The sequence below is a fragment of the Pavona decussata genome, unplaced genomic scaffold (genome assembly GCF_977016875.1).
Source record: "Pavona decussata unplaced genomic scaffold, jaPavDecu1.1 SCAFFOLD_47, whole genome shotgun sequence".
NCBI classification, from domain to species: Eukaryota; Metazoa; Cnidaria; class Anthozoa; order Scleractinia; family Agariciidae; genus Pavona; species Pavona decussata.
The window spans coordinates 2,227,031-2,239,599 of record NW_028145469.1 but is presented as its reverse complement, the minus strand read 5'-3'; the positions used below and the strand labels follow the sequence as shown (position 1 = coordinate 2,239,599).

The 12,569-nt window shown below is 41.5% G+C and overlaps 1 protein-coding gene across 2 annotated transcripts in view; it reads left to right on the top strand.

The window, feature by feature from the left end:
* The window catches only part of LOC146482261 (endothelin-converting enzyme homolog), a 103,355-nt gene that overhangs the window by 66,467 nt on the left and 24,319 nt on the right, over nt 1–12,569 (top strand). For both annotated transcript variants that reach the window (XM_085107514.1, XM_085107515.1), the window contains exons 14-17: nt 5,438–5,505; nt 6,082–6,206; nt 7,015–7,080; nt 7,189–7,284. In XM_085107514.1, the coding sequence (XP_084963640.1) occupies nt 5,438–5,505; nt 6,082–6,206; nt 7,015–7,080; nt 7,189–7,284 (355 nt within the window). The remainder of the gene's footprint in view (nt 1–5,437; nt 5,506–6,081; nt 6,207–7,014; nt 7,081–7,188; nt 7,285–12,569) is intronic.

Genomic DNA, 12,569 nt, shown 5'->3' with positions numbered 1-12,569 from the left:
AGCCTAGGTCTGTCTGGTGATGGCCACGAAAACTAACTTGTTACTAGCGCAAGCGTGTGAGGGCCGTAACTACCTTATTACTAGCACGTGCGGGTGAGGGCCGTATTTCGCCTATACATTTTCCAATTTCAGATTTCCTTTTATTATTTTTTTCACGGAGTTGAAAAAAACTGGCAGGAGCAGCGAGAAAAGGGTCATTAGGAAAGTAAACAATAACCACAACATTACTGACACTATAGCTAGAGGGGGAGCGGGGAGGTCGGGTTGGTGACCGGTGGGAAATACACTACTTAATGCTCTCAAATATACAGATTTCAAATTTTTAATTGTGAGCATGGCGTTTATGGGTGTTTTTTTTTTTTTTTCGCGAAAAAATTGACGTTCCAGGGTCTGTATAACTGTAAGTTAAAAAACGATATGACACTAATACTTGAATTTTTTTCGCAAGAAAACAAACAAACAAACAAAGCTGGCAAGATGGGCTCTCTCATCTCTTGTACTGTCTTTTAGCTTGACAAGGTTTTCATCACCAGGGTAGTCGTAACTTGGCCCACAAGCAGTACTTTTCACTATTTACAGTTTCTAAAATCGCCCTGTACCCGTAGGATCCCATACCGAAATGCCTGGCCAGGATCACGTGCGCGTTACCCACATCTGCGAAGTGAATATCAAGCTACAGTTGTTCAGTGTCACACTGGCTTACTGATTTGAGCCGTCGCTGCTAAAAAGGAACACTCAAAACAACACGACAGGAAGAAAGTCACAAGTTTTACTCCATTTTACTGATCGACTGTTTCATTTAAGAAGATAAAGGTGCTGTAAAGTTTGATTTGCACTACTTTTTCCTGCGACATCGAATTGGTATGCAAATTTGTTGCACATGTTTCGTAGGGTAATTGACTGGAATAACTATATTACTTTAGAGCAGAATAGGAAAGAAATCTTGGATCGAAAAACATTGAATGGCTGTCTTCAGTCAGTCTGATTAGTTTTAGGGCCCAATATGTGATGTTTGGAAACATTCACGGGCTCCAGATGTCAAGTGTTTTCGAATCGGTTCTGATCTCAATTCGTGACGTGAATTGCGAGCCGCAAGTATCGCACGCATATTCGATCTTCCTTGCGTGGGAAAGAGTTTGAATCAGAGCTTGAAACTTGGAGCGAATAAAGTTCTTTTCTTCGTCGTTCGAGATATGAGATTTAATTTAGAGAAAATGACATACCAGAAACACTTTTATTTTAATAAAAAGAGGCATTAGTTTCGAGGCCATTTTGAGTAGCGTATACAAATCTGCATGCTTTAGAAAGCAGCCAGCGAGTTTGGAATGTTTATTGTATTAATTTTCTTGTGAGATGGTTGGTCTAGGTTTGTGTAAAGTTTCAAGTTCATTGGGTTATTTTACACCGTGAACGGGGCTTCGTCCTTTGACCTAAATTTTCGCGGTTTTCATCGGCCCGTGACCGCACCTAGGCCGCATTTCAAACTCTCGCAATTTTCTCAAAAAAATAAAATACCTTGGAACTTTAAAATATGATTTTCGAAAATAGCTAATCCAAGGGTATTTTCAGGCGAAATATCAGAAATTCGACCAAGTGGTCGCTGAAATGCAGTTCTCGATTCTTACAGGCAGCCGCTCTTAAGATAAGAGAGCAGTCAATAAAGTACGCGACGGCTAAAAAAGAAAAAATGTCTAAACGTGAAGGAGAACTTGAGAAAGAAATTAATTTTTTGTAAAATTTTATAGAATTTAATGAAATAAACCCAAACGAAAAAACAGAGATCTCTGGCACTCTCGAGGCCAGGAAACGGGAACTGGAAAAGATTATTGAGTATCGCACCAAAGGGTCAATTTTAAGAGCTAGATGCAGATGGTATAACGAGGGGGACAAAATACGAAGTATTTCCTAAACTTGGAAAAACGACATTTTAAGCAAAGCGCCATCACCCAGCTAAAAGTAGACGATGAGAACTTCGTTACAACTGATAAAGAAATTTTAAATCAATGTGAAGCCTTCTACAGAAACCTTTACAGTTGAAAGATTGACTCCCCTAATGAAAAGTATGATCATATCTTCTTTGAGGCATCTACAAAGAAGCTAAATCAACAAGAACAGGACAGCTGTGAGGGTCTTTTGACGAAAACGGAATGCCTAAAGGCATTAAAAGAAATGGATTCCAATAAAACACTGGGCTCAGACGGGTTACCTGCTGAATTTTATAAAATGTTTTGGAATGATATTGCCGACTTTCTTCTTGGCTCAATCAATTATGCTTATCAAACAGGGCAGTTATCCGTATCCCAGAAGCGTGGGATCATTAAACTTATTCCGAAAAAAGATACGGAGCCGTACCTCGTTAAAAACTGGCGTCCAGTATCTCTGCTAAATTGTGACTACAAAATAGCCACTAAAGCTGTCGCTAATCGCCTCAAACTAGTTCTTCCTAAACTTATTGATAACGATCAGACCGGCTTCCTAAAAGGTAGATTTATCGGAGAGAACATTAGACTTATTGATAGTGTCATCAACTTTACAGCTGCTAAAAACATTCCCGGGCTTCTAGTTTTCCTTGATTTTGAGAAAGCCTTTAATACAATTGAGTGGCCTTTTATACATAAGACCTTTGACCACTTAAATTTTGGCTCATCCACTCTAAGATGGATTAAGCTCTTTTACCATGACATAGAAAGCTGTATCTTGAACAATGGCTGGTCTAGTAATCTTTTCAAGCTAGAAAGAGGGGTTCGGCAAGGCTGCCCGCTGTCACCTTACTTGTTCATTCTAGGCGCAGAAGTTCTCGCTGACGCAATAAGGAAACACAATAATATTAAAGGCATATTAGTTGATGGACAGGAAATTAAAATCAGTCTATATGCAGACGATACAACTCTTATTTTAGATGGATCTAGGGCATCCTTCCAAAATTCACTGCAGATTTTAGCGTTTTTTAGAGCGATATCCGGCCTCCAACTAAATTATAAAAAGACAGAAGTGCTGTGGATTGGCGCAAATGCAGGAAGCGAAGAAAAACTGTGCCCCGAGCACGATTTAAGGTGGATGAGAGATAAAGTAAAAACTCTAGGGGTATGGCTCTCAACAGGCCCAGAAAAAATGTTGAAAGTTAACTACGAGGAAAAAATAACAAAACTTAAGGCAAGCTTGGGCTGCTGGGAATTGCGTAGATTAAGTCTGCTGGGAACAATTACTGTATTAAAAAGCTTAATTGTCTCTCAACTCACGTATATTTTGTCACCTTTGCCAACAAACCAGTGTGCTATTGGTGAAGTCAACACCCTATTCTTTAAGTTTTTGTGGGATGGCAAAGGCGACAAGATTAAGCGTGATATGATGATAAGTGATCATGAAGATGGAGGTTTAAAGATGATTGATATAAGGCTCTTTACTCAAGCTTTGAAACTTAGTTGGGTGAAAAAATACCTTGACAAAGGAAATGAGGCAAAATGGAAGCTTTTCTTCAATGTACAATTAAGAGACTTAGGCGGAGACATTATTTTCAAAGGTAATCTCCACAAGAAGGATATATTAATTTTCTTTAAGGTATCGGATGTTTTCTTGCAAGTAAATTTTGCAAATTTGGTCAAACGTTATCTACGAAGATAACATTTGCTCAAAGAAACAGTTACTGTCACAGAGTCTCTGGCTAAATTCTCTTATTCGTGTTAATAATAAACCAATACACTATTTATTATGGTCTTCTCAAGGAATACAGAATATCGGTCATTTGATGGAAAATGAGACCAGATTTTTATCTTTCTCTGAATTCAAAGAACGTTTTCACATCAAGATAAATTTTCTGTCTTTCTATGGAGTGATATCAGCTGTAAAACATCTGGTTATAACCTTTAAAAATAACGCCTCTCAGGAAAGCATCAACTACGAAAGTTTTCTTGATAAGTTTCTAAAGGCCAAAAATACAAATAAGATAGTACACAGAAAACTTATAGAAAAGAAACGAAAGCAGCCCGTGAATAGCCAAACGAAACGGTCGGAAGACTGCATGATAGAAAAAAATGAACCTATTGACTGGAAGACTGCTTACGGGCTGCCCTTAATGTACGAAAATCTCAAAACTTCGCGTTTTCCAAGTTAAACTGCTACACAGGAGACTTGCCACTAATGATTTCTTAAAAAAAATAAAGCTAAGGGATAACGATCTTTGCAATTTCTGCCAAATTGAAGAGGAAACTCTCATCCATCTTTTCTGGAACTGTACGGTAACGTCCGGTTTCTGGCATAATTTTAGGCAATGGCTGCTCAGAAACGAATCTTCTGTGCGTTCTCTTGAGCTAACCCCTTCCTTGGTCATAGGCTTAAAGACCCACCCACTATTTTGCAAAAATTTTTACCTTTTATTCTTAGTCGCAAGACTCTATATCTGGACTTGTAGAATACAAATGACTCATCCTACAATTGACACGTTCCCCCTTTTCCTCTCACATTACAATCTTTAAAAGGTACTTGCTTCTTGTTTTTTTCTTTCTTGCCTTTTGCAGAGTATGTGCCACGTGGGTAGAACGGTAGCTGGTGTGGATGCATGTTTAATTAGTATAATTATTTAATATCACGTATCTGTTATGAGAAAAAATGTAAACATTACGCATTTACTTGACGTGATTGTTGTAACTGTAGTGTGACAGTAATAGTGTTACAACTGTACTGTAATGTAATTTCAAATTAATTAATCTAAACAGTGTCGGGAATCTTGTCAGCATTGTAATGTGGTAATGTAGGTATTGTAAGTATTGTTTAGTGTAAGCATTGTAAGTATTGTAAGTAGTTATTTAGTATTGCAAAATAAAAATAAAAATACAAAAAAAAGTCGTTATTCGGTTTCTACTATACAATGAAGTTGGTAACTTTTTAATTATTCTAAGAAAAGCTGACTATTCTTTCTACCATGCCACAATTTCGCTTCACTCATAGTCCTGACCAAGAACTCCCTCTGACCCTGCCCTACATGGAGTCTGAATCCTGGCGGGATATAGACCCTATGGAAGGTGGGGTAAGACGAAGCTCTCGGACAGGACTACTTCACTTACCGCTGGTGGAATTGGTGGAAAAACTTGATCAAATTAATTGAAATCTCCCTTACAATGTTTGGCTGGATGTTTAGCTGGATGGGGGTGGCGCAGTGGTGAGAACACTCGCCTCCCACCAATGAGACCCGGGTTCGATTCCCGGACTCGACGTCGTATGTGGGTTGAGTTTGTTGTTGGTTCTCGTCCTTGCTCCAAGAGGTCTTTTTTCCGGGTACTCCGACTTTTCTCCCTCCTCAAAAACCCTCGTTTCCAAATTCCAATTCGATCTGGAGAGTGCCCCTAATTAGTACACTGCGCTAAATACGTTGGCGCTTAAATGAAGTTCTAGGAGTAATGGGTTTAATGTTGTTTGCTTTTATGTTTCTTCTCGTTCTCAGATATTTTAACTATGGTGGTATCGGTATGGTGATTGGACATGAAATAACACACGGATTCGATGGCAGTGGTAAGATTAAATCCAACAGATCTACCTTTTGGATAATCTTCTAACTAAGTAACTGACCGACCGACCGACCATAGTTAATTGAGGGACTAGTCATGAAATCTTGGCATTACAACAATGGTGCTGCAATTTTAGTTGGAAGGGCCGCGACCGTGCACAATCCTTTGTTTTAACGTTCACGCCACAGTTGAATATCTTAACAGGAACATTTCTATTGGTCAGTTGCTTCAACACATTTCAAAATCTGTTGTGGTTTGTGCACGATCAAGGCCAAAAAAGCGAGCAAAAACATATAACAAAGAAGTTTGTCAGGCTTCATAAGCATTGCCTTTTATTAACCATGAACTAAGTATAAGCAAGCAATCAGCAAAGTAACTGCCTATGTTCGATTTATTGGCTGACATAAATTGCATACAAAGTTGATTATAGCAGTATCCTGCAGTAAGTTTGACTTCGAGCTTGACACATCGGATAATCAAATCTACCGGGAAATGGTGAATGGCGCTCAAAATCATCGTTATTAATTAATTAATTTATTTATTTATTAAGATTTTTTTAAAAACTTTGTTTCACTTCCAGGAAGGTTTTTTGACAAAGATGGTAACGTGAATAACTGGTGGTCCTATACATCACTCTTTGGGTTTACCATTAGGGCGAATTGTCTTGCAAAGCAGTATTCAGATTTCGACGTCTTTGGCAAAAAGGTAAAGTAGCATGAGTGGTTTATTACATACTACAAATACTAGAAGCTCCGCACGGATCACAGAACAAGAGGGAAAGGGCTTGACCACTTTGATAAAGTAACTACATGATTGACTAAATGACTGACTGATTCGTGAACGAGTGATTGACTGACGGACTTACTGACTGACTGGCTGAACGAGTGACTGACGTACTGACTGACTCACTGACTCACTGACTTACTGACTGACTGACTGACTGACTGACTGACTGAACGAGTGACTGATCGACTGACTGGCTGAATGACTGCCTGACTGACTGACTGGCTGAATGACTGACTGATTGACTGACTGACAGGCTGAATGATTGACTGACTGACTGACTGACTGACTGACTTACTGACTTACTGACTGACTGGATGAATGACTGACGGACTGACAGACTGATTGACTGACTGACTGACTGATTGACTGACTGGCTGAACGAGTGACTGACTGACTGACTGACTAACTGATTGACTGACTCACTGATGGAAGGACAGGGAGAAGCTTTACGGACTAAGAGACTGGTTGGTTGACCGACCGACCGACTTAATCACTGAGTGGCTGAGTAGTTGGCTGACTAGAAGAGTACAAATGTCATATTTTTACTTGATTAATTATTATAGTTATCTTGCTAGGGGGTTATTGCTGATAAGTTTCATGAAATTTTTTTACATATTTATCAACACCTTGCCGTGAATGTTCCAAGTGAAAGAGATTTCCACATTAATATTTTAACCTTAAAGTGGTCCTTCTCGACTAATGCAAGTGAGTGCTTTACGATTTGCAGATCAACGGTAACCAAACACTCAACGAAAATATAGCAGATAATGGAGGAATCAAACTAGCATACGATGTGAGTTGTCTTTTAAGCGACTATTTAAAGACTATAATATTTCTAGACTAAGATCAGAAAATGTTACCTAGTCCTTTGCATTACTTTGTCTCTGTTATTTGGCTTCAGGCGTATAAGACGTTGGTGGATAAAGAAGGTACTGAGGGAGCCCTGCCGGGAGTGGGTCTAACTGAGGATCAATTGTTCTTTGTAGGATTTGCTCGGGTGAGTATCAGATATATATATGCAAGGGAAGCTATCCATTTAGGCAATTTTTTCTGTTGGAAATTCCGGAAATCTTCTGTGCATTTGTTCCAAACTTGAAAACTCATTGGCAGATCAAACAACGTTCTCTTTGCATTTTGCGGACCGGTTGAACAGAAACATTTGACTAAATGGAAAGTTTCCAAGGTATAACAAACATGAGAGAGTAAATATAACCGACTTAGAGTCAAAAAAGACGTTGAATACTGCTTTTATCTTACTACATCCCCAAGCTTTAAGTTTCCCATCTTTCGTTTCTTCGTCACTGCACGAGCCCCTGTAGCCACGGCTTATCTCAACAGTATGAAGGAAGCTTTTCACTTGTTAACAATGTAAATGGTCTCGCTCAGGTACCATGAGTCTCCCAGTTGCTCGGTGGTCATGGCGTCCGGGGGTGTACGGGAGGTCACATGTTAAATTTCAGTCGGGTAAACTGATCCTTTTGTTTGTTGTTTTGTCCCACGCTCATGTGCCCATGATGTGTTCAATATTACATCTCCCTTTTGCTCGCAAAATACAGATAAAAGAGGTCAAATAACAAACAATACGTAACAAATGACCGAGCGGCTTGGAGATAGCTAATGAAGTACGTTGAGGTAACGAGATCACAAGATTGTGCTTTAGGGAACAATCTCAGCTCTGCCTTGAAAAATAATCGTTTTCGGATGCACGCGTGAAAACCGAGCGTTTGCCTCTCACTTGTGTAATTTCCTTACGAATTGTATGCTGTAATGTTTAGGTGATTACAGAGTTGACTTTCATTTTAATGGCTGGTTAATGTATTGCTTTAGTAGCCTATGAATTCTGGCGCCTCTTTAGCAAAAAGAGTGCAGAAAGGCGCCAGTTAGAGATTCAAGACAACAACAACAACAACAACTTTGTTTAAGTGTCGATATCTTTAGCTTGTAAACAGCTAATTGGGAACACTAAAAATAATTTTTAAAAAAAGAATTTATACATAGTGTAAGTAAATTCTTAATTAACTAAAATCTAAAATTTATAACAAGTGTGGGAAAAGTTCCTCCTGTGTCTCAGAACACCAAATAACTCGCGAATAAATTCTCACAAAGGTTTAATGTCTCACAATAACAACGCGCCTCAATCCGCTCAGTCTCGAAAAAAAACAAAACGTACCCGATACGTTTTTGTCGCACGTGGTTCTTAGCCTAATTTGCATACATGTATTGCTTCAAAACGAGGCGTCACGCAATCCGTGTAACAAAACATTCCGAACACCCTCCCCCCATTTAAGTGTCTATCAGCTTAAATGTCATTCTCATTGTCCTCAAATTCTTGTGAGAGAATGTTCCTGATTTGGGCGTTGGCAATCTCTTTGGTCCTTCTGTTTGGTCCTGCTCTTGGCACAAACAGTTCCGCTTCTGGATTTGGCTTCCAGTCAGGTTCTTCACCGCCGATTTCCAGGTCACACACAAGTTGTAAAGGGCGCTCCACCACGTATCCGTTCCCTTGTTTCAGCTTCAATCCTCGTACCTTTCCATCCTTTCCAGTAACGTTTCCCATTACTCGTGCAAGCTTCCACAGTGCCCGATCTTTCGCTTCACCTTTCAGCATCACCACCGCCCCTGTCTTTGGTACATTTCGCTCTGCATTGCCTGTGGAGTGCTGCTGTCTTTCCTCAAGGGCGTGAACATATTCTTTCATGAATCTCTTTCGGACTTGTTCTTTGCTCCTATGCAAGAATATCATTCGTCTTGTCACCCTTTCCTCTCCAATCTTTTCAAGGTCTTCTTCTAGAACTGGGGTAGATCTTCCTCTTAGCAAGGTGTTTGGGGTTAGCACTGGTTGCTCAAACTCCTCCCCTTGGTAGAGCAGTGGTCTGTTATTCATGGTTGTTTCACAATCCAGCAAGACCTCTTCTAGCTCCGGATAGGTTAGTAGGCTTCGGCCAATCACTTTTGACAGACCTCTCTTCATGATACCAACAAGGCGCTCAAAGAAGCCTCCCCACCATGAGGCCCTGGCCAAGTTAAACCTCCACTTGATGTTCAGTGCTCCCATGTAGTTTGCCAGGCTGTGATTCTTCTTCAGGACGGACAACCATTTTCCAGTGGCCACAAATGTCTTCCCATTGTCACTCACTATAGTCTGGGGGCATCCTCGTCTGGCAACGAACTCCTTCAGGGCTCTTTGAAATTCAGTGGCGGAGAGATCACGACACAGCTTTAGATGTACTGCTCGCGTACTGGCACATGTGAACAATGCAATGTATGCCTTGGCAGTGACAGACTTCTTAATCTTGTAATGTACCGGTCCTGCAAAATCCACCCCTGTAACGGCAAAGGGGTCAGACAGTTCAACTCGGAAAACAGGCAATGTAGAATCGATGACACACGAGACAGACACCGGTTTTTTCCTGTAGCGTTTGCAAATATTGCAGTTACGAATTACTTTCTTCGTTAGAGCTCTCAGCTTCGGTATTCAAAACTTCTCTCTTAAGCGACACAAGGTGGTTGAGACTCCCCCATGCATCATCTGTTCATGGACTTGTTGAACGATCAGGGTAGCCAATTCGTTTTCTCTGGGTAGAAAGACTGGATGATAACCGCGAACTCTGCCGACGCATCTCAATATCCCTTCGTCATCTTTCTTTAACGTCACATCAGACTTAAGGGGTTGGGATGACTGCGCTTGCTTGATCCAAAAGTTCTCTGCTGCTTGAAATTCCTCGGTCGTTAGTGGACCTTTATGCATCGCACCCTTTCTGCAGTTCTCAATAAAGCGCCTCACAAATGCTGTCAATCTTAGGAGTTTCCAGTATGATGCATACTTGTGCAGAAGGGTATCTGTGGTTACATTCTTCTCCCCCTCTTCCTTTGCAAGCAGCTGCTTCTCGAACTTAGGTTTCACACTTTCTCTTGCGGTCTCAGAGGTCTCTGAAACTTCAGGTTGTTGTGGCCACTTGTCTGGGCTGCTAAGCCAACTTGGCCCTTGAAACCACAGGTCTCCCATCTTGATGGGTTCAATACCTCTGCTTCCCTGGTCACTAGGATTGTCACCAGTTGGAACGTGGTGCCACTGTAGGTACCCCTTCTCTTGAATGGTTTTGGTTCTGTTCCGCACAAACTGCGACCACGTCCCCTGTCCCGTGATCCAATACAGTACCGTGGTGCTGTCTACCCAACAGTGATACTCGTCAATTGGATGACCTTGCAATACTCCCTTCACATGGTTCATCAGCCTGCTCAGTGTGTGTGCACCGATAAGCTCTAAGCGTGGAATTGATAGGTCCTTTGGTGCAATCCTTGACTTTGCGACAAGCAGGTTCTGGTGAACTGGTGCAGCAGTGTGTAATGCCACGGCATAAATTGCTACTGAAATGGCTTGCTTGCTTGCATCAAAAAAACCATGAAGGATGATTCTTTTTACACCTCTGTTCACAATACTGCGTGGAATGCTCAACTGGGGGCATTCCTCCAATCCTTTCAGCCACTTCTTCCAAGGTTTGCGTATGTCATCCGGTACTTCTTCATCCCACTTCAGTTTCCTCAAACACACCTCACTGTAGAGAATCTTTCCGGTGATGATGACTGGTGCTGCTAATCCCAGCAAGTCAAAGACACCATTGATAGCTGATAGGATCTTCCTTTTTGTTAAAGGGCCCTCACTGATTGCCCCCAAAGGTTTCATGAAACCGATTGAAAGTTTGTCTTCAGTCTTGTTCCAAGGAACTCCCAATATCTTTGTTTCTTGGGGACCAGTTCCAACCTCTTGCTTTGCATAAGTTGAACTTGTTACAGATACCATTGCATCGTCTCCATTCCTTAGGGGTTGTTCTAACTCTGGGATGTTGCTGTGCCATTTGTGTAGCTGGAAGCCTCCTTCCTCCATTATCCTTGTAGATTCCTCCCTAAACGCCAAGATCTCGTTGTGTTGTTCACCACCTGACTGAACATCATCCACGTAAGTGTTCTTCAGCAATTCATCTGTAGTTCTGGGGTACTTGTCAGCATACTGGCTCACATGCTTTTGAAGTGTGGCACCAAGAATGTATGGACTTGGCCCCGACCCAAAGATCACCCTAGTGAAACGATAGTGTACCACTGTTCTCGAGTCAAGATTCTCATACCAGAGAAGACGAAGTGCATCTCTGTCCTCTGGGTGAACCCTAATTTGCAGAAAGGCCTTCTGGATATCTCCGGTGATGCACAGGAACTTCAGTCGGTTCCGAAGAAGGATGTCAAAGATTAAAGGCTGCAAAGGGGGTCCAACCTCCAAGCAATCATTTAGTGACGGTAATTGGGGATCTGTTTTCGCTGAACAGTCATATACTATCCTCATCTTGGTTGTTTCTGCTTGCTCTCTGATCACCGGCTGGTGAGGTGAGGAACGTAGTGTATGACCTCCCCCGTGGGTATTTCAGGTGCCACTTCTAAGATCCCTTCTTCCAATTGCTGCTCCATGACCATATGGTACTCTTCAAGCCTCTGCATCTTTTCCAGTTTTCTAGTTGTGCTCTTTAGCCGACCCATAGTGAGTTCCTTGTTTGAAGGCAATGGGAAGTGGTCCAGTTTCCATGGTAACCTTGTTGAATAGGTTCCGTCTTCCAGTCGCTGCAGCTGATTCATGAAATCTTCATGGAACAGGGCAGGAGTGTTTTCCACATCAGTTAGACCAAGCACTTCCTGTGAACACATTTGCATGAATTCGTCATGGCTTGAGTTCAAGAAGAAACCCTTCTCTGCTTCGGTATTGGACAAGATGGATTTTCCAGCAATGACCCACCCCAACATTGTAAACTCAGCTCCGGGGTCAGAGTCTGGGTTCGATCCGAGGACTGCAGGCTCAGTAGATTTGATCCTTTGAATGTCAGCCGCCCCTAGGATAATGTGCACAGGTAGTTTTTCCGCAGTCACAGTCTCTTCACTAAAGACTAGTCGCCTCAGACGATGATTCTTTTGCTTCAACTCAGAAATTCTTGGGTTGGGTAGGTACGTCAAGACGGGCTTTTCTGCATTGATGCAGTGTAGCTCTATTCCAAAATCATCGACCACATTTGACTCTATGCGAACCTTGTAGATTTCAACTTGCTTATCCACTGTCCCATACATTTGCTCAATGACTCTCCTTTCAGTTCGGTATGGTCTAATGTTCAGTTCAGTCAATAAATTTGCACTAATGTATGAGCTCCCTGCTCCACTGTCTAGCATGATACGCGCTTGTACACTATTAACTTTGGCTATCACAGTTGAATGCAGTGTTGTTTGAGAATCATTTACACCATAAAA